We start from the raw sequence: 26,156 nt of genomic DNA on the forward strand, positions 1-26,156 counted from the left end.
TGCAACATCAAACAGTTTTACCTCCTACTATCATAAATGACGAATGTACATCACGAAAGATTATGAAAATAAAGTGTCCCCATCAAGAGTGCCAACATGATGGTCGAAATTGTTCATTAGCTTTGTAGAAAAGAATATCCGAGCAAAAAATCAAAATTTTCATCCCTTTTTGAAATTCTTTCTACGGGGGCCAACGAAATGAAAAACTCTAACCACAAAGGCTCAGGATGAGCATACAATGGCCAAGTCTATTGAAAGATGCTACGGTATCCTAACCCAAACACAAATGGCATAACAACTCACACAAATGGGTATAACACTACAGTGTCCCCAGATAAGGTTACTATTCATTTGTTACGGTGTCCCCCCAAATGGCATAACAACTCAAACAAATGGGCATAACCGTTCTTACACAGAGGCATAACGAGGGAACACAGTAAGAGGAGACAAAGGGGATACCCAAGTCATTGCCAAGTCTAGAATCTGCAACTTGAAAGTTGTACCTGTCAATTTAAGTCTATAATAATAGTTATGATCTCTGTCATATCCATGATGCAAATATAGTACATATTATTACAGGCTCAACTCTAAAAGGACCAAGAAAGTGTAAACCAAGAATTTGCAATTTCGGTTCATTTAAGCTCAATCAGTACTAATGCAAGAGAAAAAACTTGTGCAATTTTGAGGAAGCATTGTGCATTCATGTTTTTCGCTTTGCATTTACAATTTGATCGCGCGGTTTTTGGCTTTTTGAGAGATATCATTAAAGCATTAAGCACGTTGCTACACAAGTATTTGTGCAATTTTGCAGAAGCATTGTGCATTCAGAAGCTGTAATGATATCCCCTAAAAAAGCTTAAAACCGATTGATCAAATTGTAAAAGGAAAACGAAAACATGAAGACCAATAATGTCAATATCCGGCACTTATCTAATATACTGGTTTTCCATAACTTTGGAGTCCCAGTTGACGGGGGTAGAGATCACCAGCAGACGCAGAAGAAGCAGTGTAGGGGTAGAGATCACCAGCAGACGCAGAAGCAGTGTAGGGTCCGTCAGGCGGCACAATCTGAATTTGGCCTTCACTTGTATCAGTCTCAAGGCTTTTTTGAAGCTCATTCATCATTCCCTTCAGCTTCATCTGCTCATTGGAGGCATCTGGATCTGGAACTGATGACATCTCGGGGACGGTTTTGCCTTCAAGCATGCTGACAACTGAAGACATTGCAGGCCTAACTGCTGGTGACATGTTAGTGCACATAAGAGCTACATTTATCATCACTGTGACCTCTATTTTGTTGAAGTCTGAACCCAACTTAGGATCCACCAGCTCCATCATGTTCCCTTTCTGCTTCAAGACAAGTGCCTACGGAGACACAAAGAAACACTCGTTAAGTTAGAACTCGAGTCCCTGATGTGCATGGGTTTTGATTTGAAGAAAATTCGTTTTAATGGAGATCGAAGACATGATAGAAGTGACTCTAGCTAAAAAGAACATAGACATTTCTGCTACGAAGCACAGACAGTACGTGCCTTATCTCTTCCCTTTTTCAAATTATAATTTTTTTCTAGGGAAGTGCTACAATACACACCCCTTATTTGGGTGTGTATCATATGCACCCTTATTGAAACACACTAAAATGTTATGATTTCCAAAATGTTATGAATCTATTGCTAAAAAGTTACGAATCATATTGATGAAAAGTTACTTATTTTTAGTATGAAAGTTACGATACGAAATAAAATGTTATGAATGATCGGTCCTACAAGTAATTTTTCATGAGGTGGCACAATATGAACCACACAATAGGTGCATATGGTACACACTTTAAAGGGATGTGTATTGAAGACTTTCCCTTTTTTCTAACTCAGATGCTGTTGATTGTATATTTGTATACTCGTTACTGAGTTCTGAATATTTGTGGTTAATTGATGAGGTTAGCAAGTTAGTCTCCTTTACTGCATTGTGATGTTAATGAGTTTCTCAAGTGTCTTGAATATGTAGCATAACATTTCTTTTTATGGTCAATGAGTATGAGTTTTACTACTTTTGGTGGTTTATGCATGTTCGATTTTTTATATACCAGATACAAGTACAGAAACAAATGTGCAATGTGTTGCAATATTCCCATTCGTGTCCAAATCTCTTCCTTTATCCTTTTTTTTTTTTTGGTTGAGAAATACCCTTGGCTTCTGCCCATGTTGGCGTCATGTCAACGTGCTCCCTACCTGCATCACTATAATTTTCTCGATTAAGAAGGTTTCAAGTTATGTGATTTGATAAGAGGTATATAGCCTTTCTCTCAAAGCTGAGCAGCAAAATTTGTAAAGTACATCATGTTCCACCCATTTTGATATTTGTATCAATCTGATGATAGAATCCAAATCTGTATCATCATGGTTGATATATCGACAGAAGATGTTGTAATGAAAAATGCAAGATTAGAAAGAGAGTATTCAACATACCCAATCAAGAAGATATAAACAGTACTCCTTTGTCCTGTAACTAGTGTTGCTTCTCCCACTGACAATCTCCAATGCGACTATTCCGAAGCTATAAACGTCTGCTTTGTCAGTCAAGTAACCACGCATTGCATACTCAAATGCCATATATCCGCTGCATGTAAACAATTGTAACATACAAGTGTCCTATTATTGAATTGATTGGTATATATTGTTGCGCGTATTTCCTAACAACTTAAGTGGTAACTTAAGATAGTATCACAGCTCCAGTACGGATGTTTTGCATCTCCACGTGCAAGACAGGGTTGCACGTGAGGGAGGGTATGAGAATAGCTTGATATACATTGTTGATCCCATTTCCTAATAGCTTAGTCTTGCGGGAGAATTGCTAACTTAACAACTATATGCATGATATATGGTCCAGTAATGCTATTTACAGGGAACAACATCATAAAACCACAGCTTTATCTCATCATAGGAGGTTAACCGTGTTTATGGTCAATGCACCTACGAACTATATATTATAACTAAAAAGGGCTACCCAGTGCACGAGGCTCCTACTATTGCATAGTTTAGGGAAGGGTTGGATGTACGGAACCTTTATAGCAAGCAGAAAGGCTGTTTCCGGGACTCGGATATGAACTATTATAATTGGAAAAAGAGAGAGAGAAAAAAATATCTATCGGCAACAAAAACTAAAAAGTATGAAAACAAGGGAGAAAACATGATAACAACAGTATAGCATAGACTGAATGAAGCATGGGGACTCACTAGGTTCCAGCAATCCAAGGGGCCAATTTGGAATCTCCAGTAGAGCCCAAGGGTTAGCCCGGTCCGGTCAATTGAATTCGATTTATGCTGTAAAAATAATTTTTTTGTGAATTTTTTAGTTCCGACGTAAATAGTTGAAAAGCTTGTCTTTAACTGGTTGGGAATGAAATTAGTTAAGATGCGTATAAAATGCGTATAAACTGACCTAGACTGACCTTAGGAAAAAATTTGGAATCTTTAGAAAATGCTTACGCAACAGAGGCATCCCACTTCCCCCTAATTTAGTAAGGGAATGACTTCGGTGTCCCCGGTCATTTTGGGGACACCGTAACTTTTGGTATAACAAAATCATTATGAGTATAACTAAAATCTATTACAAGCATAACAGAACCATAGCAAGGCATAACCAAAACCATAGTAAGGCATAACTTATTTGTTATGTCTTGGTTGGGTTTAGTTACGCCTTGGTTGTTTTTTTGGATATTCTTTGGTTATGCCTTGTTTGGGTTTTGTTATGCTTGTAATTGATTTTAGTTATGCTCCTAATGATAAAGTTATGCCAAAAATTACGGTGCCCCTAAAATGACCGGGGACACCATAGCATCATCCTTATTAGTGCCAATGATTGTCATTAACATATCATTATGAATACAAGTCTTCTCTCCTGTGGCACCATTCTGGTGGCCGCTCCCACTGGGGCCTAACTTCTGCTGCCTTTTAGGAATATTTTGTTTTTTTCCATTCTTGTTTACGTAAGCCCATATTTATTGTGTATCCCGATTCCCGAATATAATGTCAAATTGCAAGATCATACTCATTAAGAAGAGTGAAGAATAAAGTAGTACTAGTTGGTAATTGAACCACACATTGAATCTCACTCATGACATTTTATTGCAATCATAGGCGATCGTAAACTGAAATATCTATGAGCAAATTAAGATTGTAAGAGGAGGCCCTCTTGAGCATTTTAAAAATATCAAAGATACCAAATGAACGGTAGTCTAGAGGGTATGATGCACTATCACTAGTGTTGGGTGAGTAAGCGACCATATAATTGAGTCTTTTAGTGGGGTGTTACATTCATATTTCTAAAATCAAAAAATAACTTGAACCTTTACATGACTTACAGAATACGCAACTTATAAATTTATATAGACATATCCACAAATCTAGAATTTAGAAAAAGAACATATGGTGTTTAATTTACATTTATTGACAAAATCCAAAGTTCTAAAAACACAATGGTAGGGAAAAAAAATTCAACCCTATGTCATAAAGTACTATTAATCTGCATTACCCATTTTCGTATTTCTAAGTGCAAATAATAGTACTACCTATGTTTCACAGAGAAGTGAGGTAAACTTTGATCTAAAATAGCCTCAAGGTTAGTCCGGTTGATTGGTAAATTTGTTCTCCATACAATTAATTAGGGTTCAATTTTTGAGATCAGACCTCAAGAAAGCAATTTCTTGTGAATTTCATAGTCTCGGCATGGATGACCTGTCTTTGACCGGACCAAAGAAGAAATTAATTGAAGCGCGTGTAAGCTGACTTGAATACCACTAACCGTTGAACCAAAAAAAAACTATGATCTAAAATATATGAAGCCTGTGCACTGCAAAAAATCTCCCAAAAATATCAACTTGGATAGGAGAAAGGAGAAAAGATGATAAAAAAACCATGCCCAATTGTACTATAAAACCAAATCAAATCGCCAGGTGGGGATGAAAATTGACAGACAGAGACCCCGCATGCAACCTTGTTCTTTTCTCTGTCAAGCGAAAAGCAAGTGGATTAACGCATGATTTGGGTGGCACCAGATGTAAGGTTGCTGTAGGAGAGCCCGTGAAGTTTTACAACGAATTTGAGGCCCCCTTCCAGAAACCTTCTTAAAAAATAAGCAATTTATTTCACATTTTCAAACTCAAAAATAATGTAAATAAAAAATAATTTTTTAATTTTTTTTGCATCGTATAAAAGATCTCAATGAGATGTTTCAAACAAAATCCATATTGCATATTTTTAGATTTCAGTAAGCCCATAATTTTTGAGCTTGAAATTGTCTTCTTAAAAAATAAAGCCTTTTTTCTGTTCTGGAACGGGGCCTAAATGCATACTACTGTACTCCTTAAACAACCGGGATTTGGCCCAACGGCATCAAATAGGTTCAACTGTATCAAGTGCGCTTAAGATATTAGGAAAAAAGGGGTTCGATTTCTCTTCAACGTAATAATCTTATTATTCTAGTAACAATATTGATTTTTCTTGATAAAAAAAAGAACAAAATGTAAATAAGGAGACATCTTTCTCTTCGCTCTCGCCTTGAAACTAGTAATTGGAATCCATCGATCCTCTTCCTTGTCTCGGTTTTGGAGTGGACGGTCAAGTTAGGACTTTTTTCGAGCCTTGTTTAATACTCCCTCCTTCCTAGTTTGTTTGTCTAATTTTGACATACGTGCTTTTTAAGAAAAAAAAATTATATCTCACAATCTATAATGTTTTACATAATTTCAAAAACATCATATTTTAAATTTAATTGAGATCTATCAAACAAGATCCATATTGCATATAAAAACATTATAAATTAAAACACATAGACAATTTTGTAAGAGATCCCAAATAATAAAATTTGATAAACAAATCGGGACGGAGTGAGTATTTACTTTGATAATTGAAATTGTTCAATTCTAGAGCTCGTTGAGGGCGTCAACTATTTTCAAATAAAACGTTGTTCGGATAAAGTTTGATATCCTTTCGAAACTCGTTTATCTTGAGATGAATATGTTAAATGAATTTCAAACCAGTGTTTCAATCTCTTCTTTTTTTTTTTTCAAGATAAATTTGTTGTGAGAGCATATGAAACAATATTTGATAATGTGATTTGTCCGGTTAATACTGTCTCTTTTTTTTTTTTTTAGTGCTACAATTGATAGATAGATAGACTACTCCACATGCTTGCTAGAGATGATCAATACTGCTGTTAGCACCACAATCATCTTCAAGGAACTTCACTGCACCTATTTCAAAGTGAAAGCTAAGATCTCATCTTGTACTACGGGAACAAAAGAGTATGCTAACTCTATTCAGCGATTATGAAGACTCGAACCTAAGCATTAGCGTCAACAATTTTGATCATCAAGTAGACGAGACCAACATTAAAAGGCTCAATAGAAGGCGTAAATAGACCGTCCGGCCCAAAATCGAGACCAGAGAGGATCCATTCTCGAATCTATCTAGTATATAGTGGGGATGTGGTTCGGAGCATATAGTGGAGATTCCACCATGTCGCGGCAAGCCACTGTTGTCACCCACTACAACAACCGCATGCAACCAGATTTGCCAAAAAAAAAAGGGAAGCAAGGAACGGAAGATAGAAAAGGGAAAGGGAGAGAGAGAGAGATCGGGAGAGAGAGAGAGGTGGGGAGGCGCCACCCCTGCCCCAGCAGCAACCAGAGAAGGCAGAGGGACAGGGTAGAGTACTAGGCTACAAGTCTACATTTGACTTGACGAGACTTAGGTTTTGACAACATGCACCCTCCCGTACGTTCACCCCACAAACCGGTGAGGATCTGCCGACCGCGGCTCGGTTTTGAAAACCTTCTTAAAAAATAAATAATTTATTTTATATTTTTAATCTCAAAAATAATATAAATAAAAAATAAGTTTTCAATTTTTGTTTGCATCGGATCGAGATCTTTTAAATAAGATTCATATTGCATATTTTTATATTTCAATAAATTCATAATTTTTGAACTTGAAATTGATTTTTTAAAAAATAAGAACTTTTTTTTGGTTCTAGAACGGGACCTGCCTCGATCCAATAAGTTAACTCCAGAAATTTTATGGCGGCAGTAAAAATTACTACTCTAGAAATGAAAAACAAAATATTCTGGAATAGTTAAAAAAAAATGAAAAAAAAGTAGTATTTACTAAGATTTTATTCTATTTGACTTGTCTAGTGGAATCTCGTCACCTTTTGTGGGGTTTGTCTCTTGAGCGGTGCTAGGGACACACCCATTCTCACACCCAAACACACACTCACCACTCACATGAGTGGTGGATCCCACACACACTACACACTCTAGTGTGTGTATGGGGCCCACCACTTATGTGAGTGTGGGTGTGTGTTTGGGTGTAAGAGTGGGTGTGTTCCTAGAATTATTGTTGTCTCTTGCATATATGTTGGTCATGTTTGTCTGTCCATAACGTCAGCTTCAATTATTATTGTCTACCCTATAGGAAACACATCCACTCTCTTGATCCTAAGGTGTTTGGCTGAATAAGCATGAGAAAATTGATAAATGTTGATACTTCATGGAGTCGCTTGTTCAATTCGAATTCCACGTAGGTTGAACGTTTCAAAAATTGGGACACTGAAAAATTTGTTCGATCGTTAATTTCAAGGCTTCGAAATTAGTCAAGGTACATGCAGGCTAGTCGGGACCTCCAGTTCCCAAACAAAGAACACACCTTCACTCTATTTTCTCGAGTCGATGAAAATAAAATAACCCATATATGCAAGTCTTTAGTCTTCATACTTGAAAAGGTTTAAGCTCGCCTCCACATTCTAATCCATCATACTCCCACCAAACTCCTCCTGCATTTTTTTGCCCCCTAAGGCCTGAAATGGTGATCGAAATCGTTCAACTTGTTATGCTTCAATAAGTTATTGGCCAAGTAAAAAATGATTCTTACACAAAATCAAATAAATAAATAAATAAATAATCATTGGGTCTCGTGTAGCTTGCTTGCCCTGTCCCCTTTAAACTTTGTATTCTTTTCAAAATTAATGAAAAATCATTTCAAATAGACGGTGTAAGTTTAAAATTCTTTTCGCTGTCCATTTTAAAAGATTAGCTAGTTCATTTGTCTATCGCGGTCCATTTTAGTTTGAATTAATGATACTTTTAATAAAAAGGAGAGACATATATATATATATATATATATATATATATATATATATATATATATATATATATATAGTCATTTTCAAATGAGGAGGTCCTTATTTTAACTAAAATAAGGACCTCTCCATTTCTCTCATTTTTCGTTCGAATTTCAATAATCCGAGCCGCTCAATGTGTTCAGAACGTAATTTTAAGAGTACCCACGAGAAATTAGCAAAAAAAATGACCGGGAAAGGCTTCATCCGAGCAGTTTTTATTTGAATCATTTGATAAAATACAAACAAAAACTGCTCGGATGAAGCCTTTCCGGTCATTTTTTTTTGCTGATTTCTCGCGGGTACCCTTAAAATCACGTTCTGAACATGTTGAGCGGCTTGGATTATCGAAATTCTATCGGAAAAGGAGGTCTTTATTTTATTAAGTTAAGGTGGTCCTTAAGAGAAAGGGACTATATATATATATATATATATATATATATATATAGTCTGGTTCCCTTGAGGGATCCCGCACGGGCTTACCGTGCAGGACTCCCATTTTCCGATCGAATTGGGACGATCCGAGCCGCTTAAAGTGATCAGAACGTGATTTTAAGGGTACCCGCGAGAAATCAGCAAAAAAAATGATCGGGAAGGGCTTGATCCGAGTAGTTTTTTATTGAACGGTTCAGTAAAAACTGCTCGGATCAAGCCCTTCCCGATCATTTTTTTGCTGATTTCTTGCGGGTACCCTTAAAATCACGTTCTGAACACATTGAGCGGCTCGGATCGTCGCAATTTGATCGGGAAAGGGGAGGTCCGCACGGTAGACTGGTAAGGGATCCCTCATTGGATCCGTGGTGTGTGTGTGTGTGTGTGTGTGTATATATATATATATATATATATATATATATATATATATATATATATATATATGTATATATATATTGTGAGTGTAGATTGTGAAGTCAATTCCTTTACATGGTCCAGTGGCATCCGGTTGAGGAATCACTTTTTTTTTTGAACCAAAGGTAGATAATGTTGGAATTTTATTGATTAATTGTTGGGCTTCTTATTATATTACAGGCTTTTGATCAATATATGCCGAAGGACTTTGCGGGTGATTACGATGTCTAATTTGTTACGATTAATTTCCATTGTATTTGTACAGTACTACAAATAATCCATCATCAAAATAACAAATGGGTTGGTCCGATGAAGAGTGCTTGAAATATGAAAAGGCTTTGTTATATATCTCCAAGGTCATGAGTTTGATACCTCTTAGAGCATCTCTGACTCATCTCCAAAACTCATAAATGAAGAATGAATATGATACATTGAAGGTGCTTTAACTTCTTGCGAGCCCAGTCTTAGAGTATCGTCTCAACTTAATTTAAAGGAGCCATATTCCGCAAGTAGACGGTGAAACTGGTTCTCAAAGATTAATTATGTAAGTAAATCTAAACATTATGAGTACTCATCAAAAGTTTTTTTTTTTTTTTTGGCTTTTTATAGGCATTAGTTATCAAAAGTTTCGCGTTTTACTAATGGAATCATATAGTACTATTTAAAATATTAGACTGAATTATAAGGTTAATTACGTGGGACGTCACCAACTATGTGTTTACGGAACTAATTTCATATTTTCATCCGCAAGTAAATGGTGAAATTGGTCTCTAATGGATTAACACTGGGTGGCAACAGTTGGCGATGGAGATATTTGCCGGAAGAGAGTGGAATTGGCCATTCTTTTTCTTTTAAGTTAACATTCTACTCACTTTGTTAACCACTACTTATTGTTTTCCCTTTCATGAAGTTGGTACTTTAATTTTCCCAAGCATAGGGCCCTAATGGTGAACAAGTGGCTCTCGACATGGTTCAATAGAGGAAAAAGATTAATGTAGTTGATCCTAAGTGATTGGGACATAAGGTTCGGTTTGATTTGGTAGGGCCCTAATGGTGGGAAATTTTTTCAATGCCTAGTGGGTGCCACGTGGTGCCCGCTCGGCGCATCCGATCTGTCCATTGCGTTTTTGGGCGGCTCAGATTCGGAAAGAGAAAAAAAGGAGAGAGTAAGTGTTGGGGTGAGAGGAGAGAGAGGGTTTTAATCCGAGCCGTCCAAAAATGTATTAGACGGCCCGAATATGCTGAGCGGGTACCACATGAGATATACCCACCTGAGGCACCGGAAAATTTCTCCTAATGGTGACACAATAATGGTTGTTTGATCAATAAAAGGTAAGAGAATTTTCCATATTTTATGCAGCGGTTATATTCCTTTCTTTGCAGAATTAAGAGTGCTTCCTGTTGTTATTAATATGCAGACATTACCCGTTTATCTTGGCGGCGATTGCCATCATTCTAGGAACCTCATCCAAATGAAAATGATAGGAAACAGGAAAAGTTTTCTGGAATCGGTCCAGGAAGCATAAACAACGGTTCAGATTTCAAATTTAGTGAATTTGAACCGTTCATTTTTTATTTTCTTGAAAGGAACGGTCCGTATTAGGCCTCATTTTCAAATTAAAACCGAATGCCAACCACATGTCCTAATCAAGCCAAAATTTGGCTGTTGTAATTTGGTTATGGTAATGAAAAAATTGTTATATACATGTGCGGGAGCGAGTCTCAACCTGCAACTTCAAAGATTAATTAAAAAAAAACTGCCGTTAAAAAAAAAAATAAAATCTCAACCTGCAACTTCTTCTATACTTGCTTAAATATTTTCGGATGTATAAATGAACAATCTAGATCATGGACATGCACGCACAAAAATCACATGTTTGAACCTAATAAGTTGATCGAGTGGGAGCATGCTCGCAGTTTCGACTTGCACTGTGCTAAAAACTCTCGAGGCTGTTGAGAGTTTGTTTTCAGTCAATTAAAGTGGACGCAAAGAATGCAAATAGAAACCATGCAAATTTTTCTACATGGTCTTCCAATTGTATAAATCGAGTCTCGACCAGCTAGAGATAATCAAATCAAACTTTACATAATGAACAAACTGGCCTGGGCATTCAATTGAAAAAAAGCAGAGATGAGCACAAGTTGGAGGTGTGAAAGTGTAGGGGGGGGGGGGGCAACTTGGTTGTGGAATCTCATTCTCTGGCCCCGAATCCCGTAGGCATGTGGGGGACTCGTGATTACACTGTCTCTTGGATTATAAAGTGTACGGAGATTTGGTCCTCGATTTATACACCCAGTGAAACAACAGTTGAAAGTGTAGGTCCCATTTGCCTCATCCAATGTCCCCCCTTTTTTTCATCATCTCATCCAATGTCCTTTTTTTTTTTTGATCGGTCATCCAATGTCCTTCACAGCCTGTTTGGTAGGCGCACTAGAGCCCCGGAAAGAAGATTTTCAGTGCCGAGCGAGTATCATGTGATGTTCGTTCGATACATTCGGGATGTCCATTTCAATTTTGGACGGCATGGATTTGAAAAGAGAAAGAGAAAGAGGAGAGAGAGAGAGAGAGTGTTGGGGTGAGAGGAGAGAGATGATTTCAATCTGAGCCGTCTAATAGTGTATTAGACAACTCAAATGTGCCGAACAGGTGCCACATGAGAAATACCCACCTAACACCGAAAAATTTCTCCATATAAAAAAATCAACTCAAGCAGACCAATTTTACTTCAGAATTCAAGTTTGGATGTACATGAATGTATATAGTCTATTCAAGGTTAACAGAGCTGCTATAGATACATATAGAGTGTACATAAGAGTTTTGGACCTATCTCGGATCCCATAAAAAGAAAATTCGAGTTGTTCATTTTGTTCAAAATGATTTGTTTGGTGTCCCTATAAAAATTAAATTCAATTAGACTAACTTTGCTTCAGAATTCAGGATGGAAAGTACATGAATGTATGTACCCATATTCTTTTCGCAAGGCTAATGTTACACCAACCACATTTTCTGTTTGCTGAATGATATAGATTAGGTTTTTATTAAATATATGACGATGTTTGAGTCGGTTTAAGAGCATCTAAATTAATTAGTTAATTAATCTCGAAGGACTAATCTTATCATTGACTACCAAAATGCTACTCTCTTCGTCCTAAAATCGATGACAATTTTTGAAACTCGTGTCATTTTTTGTCACTTATATCTTTCAATCTATAATGTTTTTCATGAGTTTGAAAACTTTGTATAATAGAACTAATCGAGAATTATCAAACAAGATCCATATTGCATATTTTTTGAGATTCATATTGAAAGATATAAGGAATTGAAATTGATACGGATATCAAAAATTGACATCCAATTTGAGACTGGAGGAGTAGTTTTTTTTTTTTTTGATTCAAGACTGGGGGAGTAGTTAAAGTTGGGAAAAAGCCTTGGATGGGTTGACAACGTGATCTCACACGAGTCAATAGCACATACGATATTTTGAAACTAAAATTTACAAGCAAACAAACCCCTAAGTTTGCCTTGTCTTTTTTTTTTTTGGCCCAATCGGTAGGAGAGATATTACATCATCTATGAAGTACAAATCACGGAATACTACATCTATTATGTGAGAGTCCACAAGACAACCAAGCTAACAATTGAACCAATAAGATTAAGATAAGCCCAAGCCAAATCCTTGGAGTTTAGGAGATTAGTAGAATGCGATTGAACTAAAATAATTTTTTAATGATAAAAACGACAAGTATTATGTAACTTTTAGTCGTTTTTTTTAGCTTTTCATCTTAAATTTTAAACTACATCGTTCATCTCGATGAGGAGAGTTAAAAAATTAAAAAATATAGACCAAAGTTGTAGAAGTCCACAGAATGACGACGTGAGAGACATTGAAAAAAACTGTCTTTTTTTTGAACATTTTTCATCTTTACTGATTTTTTTTTTTTACTTTGATATGTAAATTTATACTTCTGTGATTTCACTAGTCGAGACCAACGATAAATTAATTTTTTTTACCTGAATCTAGTAAAAATTAAGAACCAAAAAAAAAAAAAAAAATCCCTCGAAATACGGAAAAATTTAGGCCAAAGGGCTTTTTACTATTTTACCGTACCTAAGAAAGCCACTTATTGCATATCCTTCAAAAACCCGTTCAGTATCTCCCGTTCCTACTCGGACCGACCCAAAAACCCTCCATCTAGCAATGTCACAACCCTCGACTCTCGATCTCAGTCACATAATGCGTGTGTGCGCGCCTTTTCAATTCACATATCAAAAGACTAAATTCGCGAAAGTCAGAATTGAGAGCGGGAGCGCAGTGCAAGAATTGAAAACGGAAGCGTAAGACATTTTTGAAAGATTATGTGAGTAAGGTCTGGAGTCTCGACTACAAGCTACGTGGCAACACTCATGATAAGCAAGACCAGAAATGATATTGGTACCGACCTCCCGGTACCGAAATCGTACCGCCGGCCGCCGGTGGGCCGTCTCCGGCCACCGGACGGCCGATCCGATCCGTCCAAAAATTTTAAAAAAAAAAAACGAGGGGGCCAACGCGGGAATCAACGGCATCCGAGGTGTGTAAGGTGCTTGATCTGAGCACCCTTTTTTCGTGTATATATGTATATTCCCGCGAATATACATATATACACGAAAAAAGGGTGCTCGGATCAAGCACCTTACACACCTCGGATGCCGTTGATTTCCGCGTGGGCCCCCTCGTTTTTTTTTTTTAAAATTTTTGGACGGCTCGGATCGGCCGTCCGGTGGCCGGAGATGGCCCACCGGCGGCCGGCGGTACGATTTCGGTACCGGGGAGGTCGGTACATGTAGCACTAAGCAAGACCTGCTAAATTTTCCACTATAAATGAACACCGATCAGAAAACAAAGCGAATCCCACTTGCCATGATAATAGGCTTTAGGCTGGAGAGGCAAATTAACAGTTCAGATTTCCCCCAGATTTCCTTCCTAGTCTTCCGCGCACATCATATCGGAATTTGTTAAAAAGTTGAGTAGTATCATACTAGTTGATACCATCATGATTCTCTAGGGTTTTGACTTTATAGATTGCTGAAGAAACTTATCAGGGAAGATGATTGAACTCATCTGCTTCACTTTTGTTAGGTTTCTATTCATAAAGAGCTGTGCACAGCAGCCTTTTCCTCCCGCACCGGGTCGTACAAAGATGATCGGAGCCGCTCATTTTGTTCAAAATATGTCGTTTAAGGTCTTTGTAAAAAATAAGCTTCGTTCGATATCGTTAGAGGCGTTAACAAAACACCCAAAATCACTTCAAAAATTAGCCTAAATTCTGAAGTGATTTTGGGTGTTTTGTTAATGCCTCTAACGATATCGAACGAAGCTCATTTTTTACAGAGACCTTAAAGGATATATTTTGAATAAAATGAACAGCTCCGATCATCTTTGTGTGACCCGGGGCGGGAGGAAAAGGCTGCTGTGCACAGCAGTCTGTGCACGAATCATTTCTGATTCATAAATTCATCAACAAATTCATGATCAAAACGATGATCGAAACGTCGCCTAACCGAAATTGCAAGTGTTGCCCCCATCAATCCGGCCTATTAATCATAGAAATGATTTTCTTTTTTGAACGCACTGCTGGTTTTAAGTGTCAAAAAAAAATTTCTTGTTAAAATAAGCTAGCTTGTGAAGAATTTTTCCCTCAATCATACCGTGTTTCTAGGTATTATTCCATTAATATTTTAGAATCTAGGCCACCTTTATGTCAAGTTGGAATAGTCATGGATCTCAAGATATGTTTTTGATGGTAGGGTGAGATATAGAAGTGCTGGTTTTCCATTACAGAAAATGAAAATTTCCAGTAATCTTCATTAGTCTGATCATGGATGTCATTTTTCTAAAAATGGGTATTGGTTGCAATTTGGTAATGACAAATGACCTAAGCTCCGGAGTAATCTTCCGTTTTCTTCTCATACGTTGAGTGAGTAAACTAAAGTTACACGGTCTGGAATATCATGTATTTTCACTATCAAATTTATGTTGTGGAAACAAATAAAAGGATTCATAAGGAACTTACCAACCTGGATCATGTAAATATATAAAAGATAACAGACCCAAGCTGATTATAGACCCAATCCGTAATGCAAAGAGCAAATCAAGTTCTTGGGAGAAAGAAGTTTCTCTCTCTTGACCCTCTTTCTTAATAGTCAGACTAACTTGTGTAGATGAGATAAGTCTAGAATTTTCTATATTGGGTTGAGAGAGGACCTCCTCCTCAAATAGCTTAAGCATCATCTATCCATCATAAATAAATATAGCAAATTATTTATGGATCTAACCATACACATTCATTCCAGAGACACCACCACAAACACTTGCATGTGATGTTTGCTATCTAATGACATGTGGGACATAACCGCTAAATGGGTTTTCTTACCGGATATGAATTGTTAAGAGAGGAATGTTTAGAGATGCGAATCTTGCTTAGTTTAAGAAAGTGAATTTTTTTTTTTTTTTGCCATTTGTTAATATTCAAGAGTATCTCATGTGGTAACCCGACCAGTAAATATTAGGCATACAAGAATAGCAATAAATCCAAGCCTTCTTAGAATGTATTCACAACCTTTCTCATCACCTTAGTGGGTTTTTTTTTTATTTTTTATGTAGAGCATGAAAAGGAACTGTGGATACAGTTCACAAGTCCACGAAATTTACCAATCCCTCTTACAAAAGCATACTTGGCCTGCCAATGAGTTGGCCCAACTTGAGGTGAATGTGACATTTGCAGTTATTTTCAGCACAGTGCAGCCTCAGGGAGACACGAAATCCCTCGTTTGTGTTAGATGCATATATATATTTTTGAACGGCCAAGAAGATTGTGTTAGATGCATATGAGTGTGTTTGTATGACTAGAAAGATCAAAGCCATGAAAACTTTTTAGTGCACAACAATAAGGGCAAATCAGCTTCAAGAACACTACTCCCATTGCTATATATGCTGGTGTCTAACCCATGCTTAGAAAGAATCACTACTTACTTGGCTTTCGGAGAAGTAAAACAGAATGGAATGGTCAATGATTATGGTTTCAGCTCCGTTTATGCTTGAAATGATAAGCCTCAAACTTCTTCTCTACAACCTGCAAAACCAAGAAGCTTTAATTACAGAAAGTGTTTAGAAAATGGTGAACAGCCCCAATACAAACTAAGTTTGTGACTTACGTGAACATTTGAGGGCGGTTACGAGAAAGCTGAGGCCGCTTTATAGGTGAAAGAATAAGGTTCCTTAAAGTCATCGAAGGGTTACTGGCTCCACCTCCAAAAGCGGGACGAGCAGGAGCCCTTCTGTTGCCGGTATCAAGTGGAATTCCTGATGGTTTTGCCGGTGAGCCACCAGAGATGTCGAAGGGCCCAGAGTTAGAGGTATTCTGCCTTGGTTGAGGCCAGATATCCTCTCTTCGTACTGGAGTTTCAGGAGTGAAGACCGACCAATCTGCCACAAATTAAGTCAACTAGTATTTCTTGGAAGATTTCAACCAAACACTGGTTAACCAAAAGCTACAAGCCTACAACATGTTTTAACACATTGGAAGTGATAAGAAAACAGGAAAGTAACAATTAACACCCTTTGAGCGTCAACATGGTCTGGTAGGCAAATGCATTACACGTGGTAGTACAAGCGGTAATACACGATCAATTTGTGGCACTTAAACAAAGGGCCAAAAATAGAGAAGTGTAATACAAGTACTGGTAAAAAGTTGAACAGCCAAAAATAAGAAACGTTCATGTGCTATGTGGCATTCACCATAAAATTGGACTTCAGGTAGCAACCAGAATGAATACAGCGAGTACTATTTCTTGGAAGAATTCAACCAAACATGGGTCACAAAACTAAACTCTTTGACCACGACAATGGGAAAACAAATGTGGACTCTAATCATGCTTAAGGTTGTGTTTGGACTTTAGATTTGTGGAGAATCTGCAGAGGGAGAAGGAAAGGAAAGGCAAGACAGACAAATTTAACTTCAAATATCCTCCTTTTTATTTCCTACACAGATCCCCCGATAAATCAACATTCATTTACACAGCCTAAGGGAACTCCACATAAAAGATGGAAAATATTGTAGCTCTGAAAACCAAGTAGCACTTTCAACTACTTTCAAGTATGTCCAAGTATTAACGAAAATGGGATTACCTTTTCTGATTGGATCTCTGTTATCCATCATGCTAGGTGGATTAGAGAACAAATCAGGCTCAGTTGTTGAATAGAAGTTTCTTGCAGGTTGGATGGCTGATTGCTTCATTGACTCATACTCACTTCTCAGTTGATCATACATTTCATCAAGCTTTCTCTTTTGCCTGATATTATTAAATGAATGAATAATAGCTCAGGACATGGTTCATGCACTGAAGTTGTAAGTCTCAGATACTGAAAAGATCAGGTTGAATTGGGTAATACCGACCTTGATTTTTCAGAAAATTTTTCTTGGAGCTCTTGCTTATCCTTTGACAAGCTCTCAACCTCTTGTTCCAGCATCTGACACCTCTTGGCCATTTTCTGGTATGCAGTGTGCACCTGCTCCATTTTTTCTGTGAACTTCACTTGTAGCACCTCGCATTTCTGCCTGCACTGAGATACTATTTTGTTTGCCTTAAATTCCATTTCCAGTTCCTTCTGCCCCATAAAGAACATCACGCTTCTGTATGCACTTTTCATCACTGGATATGTTAAAGGAAAATTTTGGGTCCGATGTTTACTTTCAACAAAAAAAACCTATAAAAATTTCAACAAAAACATCTAAACAAAGTGGCCTGATCTACTATTTTCTCCATTTTTGGCTTTCTTTGATATTTACTAGAGCAACAATGGCTGTCCATATTCTCATCAAGGGAGGCATACAGTATATAAGTAGCCACCATAGCCGTGGAGAACGGCGATTCAGTTGCCCCCCATATGCATTTCAACACTGTATGAGCCCCAAATAGGCGTTTGAGCAGGAATTTTATGCATTTACACATACGTAAGTTAGGAGTATAGCTTCATTCAGACTAATAAAAGATACATATCTGTGGAGATATCCCAGCCATGGCCATCTGCAAAATAATAGGTGAAAATTCAAGCAAAGCAGAGAGGGTAGGGTGACAAATTTTGATCAAGCACTAAAACAAAAATGATTAACGCAATGTAGTATTGAACTTGGAAGTTCCTGCTTACATTTATACACTCATCATTTGGATTGATATCCACAGGCTTCATAAGGCTGCCAAGTGAAATCCATTTCAAGTTAAAAGGCATCTGAATACTGGAATGCTACAGATGATTAAGATATTCTGTAATGAGGTTTTTTACGTTGTTTTGGTTACAATGCTATGAAAGCCTAAGCCTTTGAATTGCATATCTACATAAAATTGTTGGGCAAACTCAGTCCATTGGAAAGTAAATCTAAGCTATCTCACAATATTATCTCTCCATTAAGCATTACTTGGCAGGGTGGATCAATTCTTTCCTCTTAAAACTCAGCAATCACAACAAACCTATGTTTTAACACCGACCTTTTGGAGAGCACTTGATCGCAGATGGGGCAAGCCGCATCATTACTTAGGATCTTATCGGCATCTTCCGTGCCTTTAACACTGTTAAGGAAATCTTGAGCAAATGCACCAACTTGACAGCAAAGATTATTAAAGAACTGCAGAATAAGAAAAACTACTGTACACATCTAGATACACAAGAGGTGGCCACATGTGGTGGTAATAGCTTTCACTTCCAATTCTCGCCAGCATGCATTGCATCTCATTTTATCTTTTGAGTAGAAGTCCTTGCTATCATGCTATACGTGGGAACCTAAAAGTCCTGTAGATAAAAACAAAAAATCAGAGCTGAGTTTTCACAAGTTCATATTACAATTGAGTCAATTAAGTTAGTTACAGACCTAGTTAATGTGTATCAAGAACAAGCACATGCGATTTGGAAATGCATGATCACTTGATTAGTATGACCAAAGTAGGAGGCAAGTTATACTCAGACAGCCAGCGATTTGGATGAAGTAAAGCACTTCGCAAGATTAAGACAGGGAATTGAAATTTTGTCAGAATTCTACTAATAGGAACACATTTTAAGTGAAACAAATTCGAATATCCTATATCAGCTGGGAATTTAGAGTTTAGAAAGCCAGACATAGGCGGATCAAAAAAAAAAAGAAAAAAAAGAAAGCCAGACATAGTGTCAAATATCATGAAGTTGATTTACAGATCAAAACATGCGCTTAATGCACAATTGGATCTAAGATTACAAGATTAGTGTTACTGTGAAAAATGCACAATAGGAGCTAAGATTAGTCTGTCTTCACAATGCATGTTTTCCGAAACTTCTAAAAGCCTCATCTACGCTAGTTTAATTTCTTCTAATTTACTTAAATTTACAAAATCAAGCAAAAGAAATCATTAGCATTTCAAAAGCAAGCTATCAAAACTGACCTGAAAACCAACCCAAACCCTAACACTTCACAGAGCCTCACTTTCCTCCCTTCTCCGAAAATTTTCAAGTCAATATCAGAAACTACAAAAGAAATTTCGATTAATTACAAAATGAATCACCAAAGGTAGCATAACACTCGATGCAAAACCTACAAAATCGGCCATGCTATTCGAGTGGATTTCACTTTCAGGCCTAATCTATCCAAACAAAATTCAGTGAAATAGGTGATTAGAACTCCAGCTAATCATATTCATCATAATCCGTTGGCAAACAAAATCTCAAAAAGAAAAAAAACGATCCTGATTTTTGAGTAGATTTGAACTACAAGCGCAACGTATCAAAATTTCACGCATTCTGCGCAGCCTCAAGAGCTGGCCATAAGAAATGAGCTCGAAAATAATGTAATCAAGCCATCGCTAATGGAGGATTGAAATTCAATCAATGTGAGATTTCGAGGCTACAAACCTCTCGAACGCAGTTAGAGATGGTTAGTCAATTTTTTCAGAGAACTTGAGAACGAAACGAATCTTCGAGCTGTTACGAACGTGTCTCTCTCTCTCTCTCTCTCTCTCTCTCTCTCTCTCTCTAATCTTCGAGCTGTCTCTCTCTCCCTCTCTCTCTCTCTCTCTCCCGCGTTTGATTAGCAGAGTGCTCTCAATCTCCTCTGGTTTTTTATGTAGAGTTAGAAATGGCGGCAAAATGGCAGTTTCGTTTGAGAACTTGACCGGTAAACATTCCGGTTTCCGGTTCTTTTCCTGCCCCAGCAGGCAGCAACCCCCGGTCCTTTTTGATTCCGTGATAGGCATCTCCTTTAGAACTGTGCACAATTCGGCAATCGAAAGTTCAGATTTTAATCGAGCAATGAACGATTTAGATTTGTATGTACTCAAATTTGATTTGAGTTCTATGTGTTGAAATGAATGACTGGATCAGCCGCTCTGTACCCGCTCGACAGGGAGCTACCGAGCAAGATCTCCGAATCCCCTTTTTCCCGAGGTGCAGTTGCAATTCGAGCCGAGCTTGCATTACATAATAACAACACCCAACTGTTCAATTAGTAAATTGGGAATTTCTGATTGACTGAAAAAAAAAAAGAAAGGTAAATCGGTTTTGCTTGCACTCCCAAACAAATCCTATTAAAATTTTAATTTTCCAAGCCCGTCTAACTAACCCGTTACATTTTAAGTTATGCTAAGCAAATTCCTCGTAAAAATAGTTTTCAAAATCTCAACTATATCACAACTTTTATTTTGCGTTAGCAAGATCTTAGAAGGTAGAATATTTGTTATTATACATTACATTTGTTTCTTAAGCTCTAAATTGCTTGTATGCTAGAACAAAACATACCAGGTCTTATACGGGTCGGGCCGAGTGGAGTTCTAAAGTCCATTCCACTTATTATTAAAAATGGGCTTAAAATTTCTACCAAACCCAATCCCATGGACCTAAACACGAATTCCAAACTCTTGAAAAGGTGGGTTCGGTCGGGCGGGTTAGTAGACCTGTGTACACTCCTACTTTTTTCTTTCTTCACCATTTGAGTGGGTCCTATTTTCAATACCTATTTCTCAACAACAAAATCAAAATTATTTTATAAAAAGGGTTTCTCACTACAACAAAGAAGTGATAACTATTATTGTTCTTTCTTAAAGATATCGTTATAAAAAATTGCATGTGGATGAAGTTATTGGGGGAAAAAAATGAAATTCTATCTAGATTCTTGTTATTTTGAGTTCAACAAAAATATTCATTTAAGGAAGTCATGTTTCTTCTTTCTCTTTTTGAGTTAAAATTCTTTCCATTTGTGGTGGAAACCTTTGGTTTTCCACCATAGCCCGTTACGGGTCTCACTAAGTATTTTTTGTTATAATCTGAACCGTTAATCTTGTAGAGCTTGCAAATAGTATAGGTGTGCAAAAATGAGCTTCGTCGAATATCAATAGGTATATTAAAAAATTGAATTTCGGTTTAGAAAATGGACAGTCATAAACAGTTTAACTTCAAAATCTATGACTCCATTCTGTAAACCAAAATTCAAGTTTTGATATACCTATCGACATCCAATCAATCTGATTTTTTATGGGTATACTACTCTATGTACTTTACAAGATGAACGGTTCGAATTGTAACAAAAAAAGTCTTGTAGAGCCTACATACGGTGTTGGAAACCAGGGAGTTTCCAACCATGGCGGATAAAATTTACTCATTCTTTTTTCCCTTGTAGCATTGCTCAACTATGATGGTTAACTTCCATGTTCTGCCCCAATACATATAAAAAGCTTCCTTCTAGTACATATACAATTAGACATTAATTTCTTCTTTATTTAATTTAATTCTTAATTACGTCACATATTAACTAGTAGGATTTTTTCAAACTCCAGTACTAGGAACAAGAATTGCATACAAGAGCTGATTCCAAGTATCTGGAACACCACCAAGGCACCAATGGCTGCAGTCATTCCCCTTCTCCCCACCACTCCCATAAACAGATGGGTGCCCATCTTTTCTCAGCTGCGACAGAGTTGTCACGTCCAGCAAAGTGACCGGACTCGACATTTTCCCCAGCACTTCCTTCACCGCCGCTGCCGCCGGCGGCTGTCCGCTGGGGTAGGATGGGCCGCTCAGTGGTTGGTTTTGCCCTTCACACGTTGACTTGGACTGGTTCCACTCCTTGCCACTGCTCAAAACGACACGAATCCAAGGGAAACAAATGAAACGAAATGAAATTACTCGAGTTGCAATCTGTGTACTCGCTCCGTCTTAAATTGCTTGATTTTTTTAGACGGTAGACTTACTCGTAATGGGTGGGTGAAATGCCCTGAAAGAACACTCTTGTGGTGGAAGGATTAATGTTGGAGTCCACCCACTTTGACCATGTTGTTAATCCCTTCTTGAAGGCAACCAAACGATCCTTGTCTTTGTATGTTGTGTTCCCTTCTTCAATGTAATCCCACCTGACATGAAAACCAACAAATCAGACATATACATGCACAATTTTGTTAGGAAATGAATGAGGCCTAGTACTGTAAATTTGTAATAGCAATTGACAATTATTTCGTTCTTTTGCTATGGGTTCAAGTTACAAAAATCAAATCTTTCCTTGTTGAAATCTTAGAATTTATAAGGCTAGATCCATTTGAATCTTAAGTAGGGCTACAAATGAGTCGGGTCGGCTGAACTACACTCCAACTCATAAGAACTGGAGTATATAAGCTCATAAGAATTGCACTTATGAGCTTATAATACACTTTAGGTTCGCGAGTTTAATCAAGCCGAATGTTTTCAGGTTTAGGTTCAACTTCTTCACTAAACAATTCTAAAATTGAGGCTAAGTTTTGGTTCGTTTACATATGAGTCGAATTTAAATGAGCCTTTACTGAGTCGAGCCTATAACAGTTCATGAACGGTTCGGTCCCTAATTCTAAGTAATCCATATAATTTAACATCATGTGAGTGTGACCCAATCTCAAATATCAAATCAAAATTTTTTTTTTGTTTCGGATGTATGGGTTGTCCGGGCCAACTATGTGCACCTTGACTATTCCCTCATCCGGTCCAGCCAAAGGCTGACCATCCACGCCGGGACTAGGAAATTCATAAGGGATTTCTCTCTTGCAGCCTAATTACAAGAGGTTGCAAAGTTTTGAACTCAAGATATCTGAGTTACAGTTCATCCCTGTTGTCACTTGAGCTACCCCGCGGAGTTCACAAATCGCATATACTTGATTTTCACCATTTTGGTACTTCTCTGAATATTTACTTCTGTCATGTGTAGTATTTTCTTCGTGTTTTCAAATGATCGATTAGTAAAATATTTTGGGTGGAGGATAGGATAGGACTCACGGTTGTTTACTTCCCTTGTGGAGCCACCAGTGCCAGGTATTAAAGATGAGCATGTCCACCCCTTTCCATGAATCTCCATTTGTGATGGAGTCAAGCTTTAACACTCTTCCTATCTTTTCCTTGACCAGATCAACCAGAAATGCATTACGGGATAATATCACTGAGACGTTATACTCCTGGAAAAACACCGGAAAAAATAAAATAAAAATTGGTCAGGGTTAGGGACGGAGCCAGTACTTATACGCGAGACTAGGCCAATTTTGAAAGATGCGTAATACTTTACAAGTCGATATTATCGATCTATTCTAATATATAAAGGAGGAGTACCACTTTAGTCTCACCCTTTTTGTGAAGCTTTATGGACTTCCTCTAATACCCAAAAGTGCCTTATTAAATAAATGATTTTACAATGCCGCCTCCTCAAACTTGTGGACTTCCACTTTGAGCCGTTCGTGAATTGTTCGAGACTCGATTCGGAAAAGGCTCGTTCGAGTTCGATTGTTGTACCCTTCCCCTTAAAGCATTTTTTTTAATTTATTTATAAAAAGCCAAACTTCTTTCATGGGTACTGATCAGGGTTTTAAATCACAGTATCGATCGGGAAACGTAATCGGTGATACGCCGTACATCGATCGTTATTGGACCATATCAGCCAATACGTAAGTAGAAAACGGTATCAGAGGTTCGAAATTCTATTATGTAACGGTCGATATGGTAGTAATTTATTACTTACGTTGTACCAAAATCGCAGAATCAAACATGGCAAGTAAATTTACTAAACACACGAGCTATAGCGTTATTTACTGACAAAAGCAACAATAGATAGACTTTCATAAAATGATTAGCTGAGTTTAATATTAACTAGAGGTCAGAGCACACGCGATACATGTGCAAGTCGAATTTTGCTTATCTTGACAAAATTGGATCAAATGATGAGCGAGAAGCTTTTGGTATATTTTGCCAAAATTCGACTTGCACACATATATTGCGCGCGTGTGCCTCAACCTCTAGAAGAACAATGATGTTGTTGGAAGATTGCCAGAGAATAAAATGTGGAGAGGCAAAAATGATTTGGATTGAAAACCCAACCGTCAAGGTAAATGTGGAGACGCCCTCTTTCCGCCCGACTAAGAAGTTTGATTTGGGAACTGCGTCATGTAACATGCATTTTAGTGATTCCCATTGATTGAGGCTAAGAGAGTCCCCTACGAACATTATTTTCTTCCCATTAAACCTCCTCAAGAATTCCTGCCCATGGAATCTGCACCACCATATATTTACATATACCAGACGTCAGAAATGAGATCTTTTGAACGGTAATAACGGCTGTTAAAAAATTTATTTACTTTTGGTTTGGAAAAAGACAGGAATGGAGCCAGTGTCATGAATTTCACTACACGGGGGCGATCATATATGCGAGATAAAAAATAAAAAAAAAACGTGCATAACAATGTGAATACATTAAAACTCAAAAAAGAACTAAAATAACAACACTCCATGCTTAGTTATGTTTTTCATAAATTTACATACTGCCAAAGCAGTAACGACTTTCGTCAGCCTATGTAGTAAAACGACACCAAAATTATGGGATGGAGAGAGTACCACCAAGTAGTTCACTCATGTCATCCCTTTTTTTTTTTTTATCGAGCCGAGTCTCGAACGCTGCTCGTGAGCGATTCTGTTTGTTTGCAGCCCTCACCACATGCTAAAGTGCACTTTTTACTTACAAATTTTCTCCAAGTTGATCCTATGCACCATTTATTATGCCAAAACAAGATGATTTTGGCAATGAAGGCCGCTGTGGAGCAAAACACTAATATGTTGATCTTTTTTTGCTCCTGACATTTTAACTGCCCATTGATTGTTTTATGATAACTTGGGGTGATAATATACCCAACTTGTAAAGTATATAGACAGCTACACATATTTAGTTTTGGAATAAATAAAGTGTGATTTTCGTTAAAAAAAGTACTACCTCCGTCCCAAAATAAATATCCGGTCCGCAAAACGAGGACATAAAAATAAGACGTTATCTACAAGAAAGAATTCCAACTTTTTTCATAAATTAAACAAAACTCAAGGATATCTAATAAATTGTTGAATATTTTTTTTGTATTATTTACAAGTTCTTGTTTTGCGGACCGAACATTTATTTTGGGACAAATGGAGTATATTGCTGTCCATATTGTATAAGAAAATTCCATGCGAGTGGGCAGTGAAAATTGTCCCGTAAAATTAGTTGAAATGCATGTAAACTGACCCAAACACACATGAGTTATCGAATTAAGAACACATGGTCTCTTACTACAGTATATTTTTACCTTGGCAATTCACAGGCTGTGGGTTTCCATCTGTACTTGAGATAGAGCTTATCTGGCCGTCCATTTCCTTGGCAGTCAAACTGTTGCTCGATGAACGGACACGTGGATGAATTATAGAGAGGGTACGTGTCATCATAGACCCAATTTCCTTGGAACAACTCACAGCCGTTTGATCTTGCTAATTGTGCTCCTGGTCTTCTTGCCTTGTTCAGCTGCTCTACTAGTATCACACAAGATGATAGCTCAAAATGTGATACCACAAACTGGAAAAGGAAATATGCAAAGCAGCAAAAGATGCGAAACCCATGACCCATTTTGTGTGTGAGATATGCATGTGGTGAGAACTATAACACTTATTTATATGAGAGAGAGAGAGAGAGAGAGAGAGAGAGAGAGAGAGAGAGAGAGAGAAGTCTTATATAATGCACTAGTTGTTTGGATTTGTACAAGGATTGCATGCCTTGAAATCTGACATGCATATTTTCCATTTGGGCAAATTTTAGTAGGGTTTGGCTTTGGT

At 37.4% G+C, this 26,156-nt stretch overlaps 2 protein-coding genes and 1 pseudogene across 2 annotated transcripts; all 3 read right to left on the bottom strand.

Moving 5' to 3' along the window:
* Positions 1-490: 490 nt before the first annotated feature.
* LOC131322432 (probable leucine-rich repeat receptor-like serine/threonine-protein kinase At3g14840) overlaps positions 491-26,156 on the bottom strand; it is a 58,980-nt pseudogene continuing 33,314 nt past the window's right edge.
* LOC131322430 (E3 ubiquitin-protein ligase CCNB1IP1 homolog) lies at positions 16,213-17,711 on the bottom strand. The gene is made up of 3 exons (XM_058353761.1): positions 17,458-17,711; positions 17,190-17,353; positions 16,213-16,487 (listed from the first exon to the last, which is right to left on the bottom strand). Exons 1-3 carry the CDS (start codon positions 17,709-17,711, stop codon positions 16,213-16,215), a joined length of 693 nt encoding a protein of 230 aa, XP_058209744.1.
* LOC131322425 (protein trichome birefringence-like 41) lies at positions 21,814-25,997 on the bottom strand. The gene is made up of 5 exons (XM_058353759.1): positions 25,637-25,997; positions 24,405-24,576; positions 23,316-23,491; positions 22,268-22,426; positions 21,814-22,149 (listed from the first exon to the last, which is right to left on the bottom strand). Exons 1-5 carry the CDS (start codon positions 25,948-25,950, stop codon positions 21,843-21,845), a joined length of 1,128 nt encoding a protein of 375 aa, XP_058209742.1. The 5' UTR covers positions 25,951-25,997; the 3' UTR covers positions 21,814-21,842.

Source organism: Rhododendron vialii, chromosome 4a (genome assembly GCF_030253575.1).
Source record: "Rhododendron vialii isolate Sample 1 chromosome 4a, ASM3025357v1".
Classification (NCBI taxonomy): Eukaryota; Viridiplantae; Streptophyta; class Magnoliopsida; order Ericales; family Ericaceae; genus Rhododendron; species Rhododendron vialii.

Excerpts from the sequence above, each read along its gene's own strand:
- LOC131322430 (XM_058353761.1), bottom strand. The coding sequence starts at position 17,711 with ATGAAAAGTGCATACAGAAGCGTGATGTTCTTTATGGGGCAGAAGGAA. Across the intron at positions 17,354-17,457 it reads AAATTTTCTGAAAAATCAAG|GCAAAAGAGAAAGCTTGATG; the intron begins GTCGGTATTACC and ends TAATAATATCAG. Across the intron at positions 16,488-17,189 it reads CAGAGATCCAATCAGAAAAG|ATTGGTCGGTCTTCACTCCT; the intron begins GTAATCCCATTT and ends AATTTGTGGCAG.
- LOC131322425 (XM_058353759.1), bottom strand. The coding sequence starts at position 25,950 with ATGGGTCATGGGTTTCGCATCTTTTGCTGCTTTGCATATTTCCTTTTC. Across the intron at positions 22,427-23,315 it reads CACAAGGGAAGTAAACAACC|GTGGGATTACATTGAAGAAG; the intron begins GTGAGTCCTATC and ends TTTTCATGTCAG. Across the intron at positions 22,150-22,267 it reads ATTTCACCCACCCATTACGA|TGGCAAGGAGTGGAACCAGT; the intron begins GTAAGTCTACCG and ends CGTTTTGAGCAG.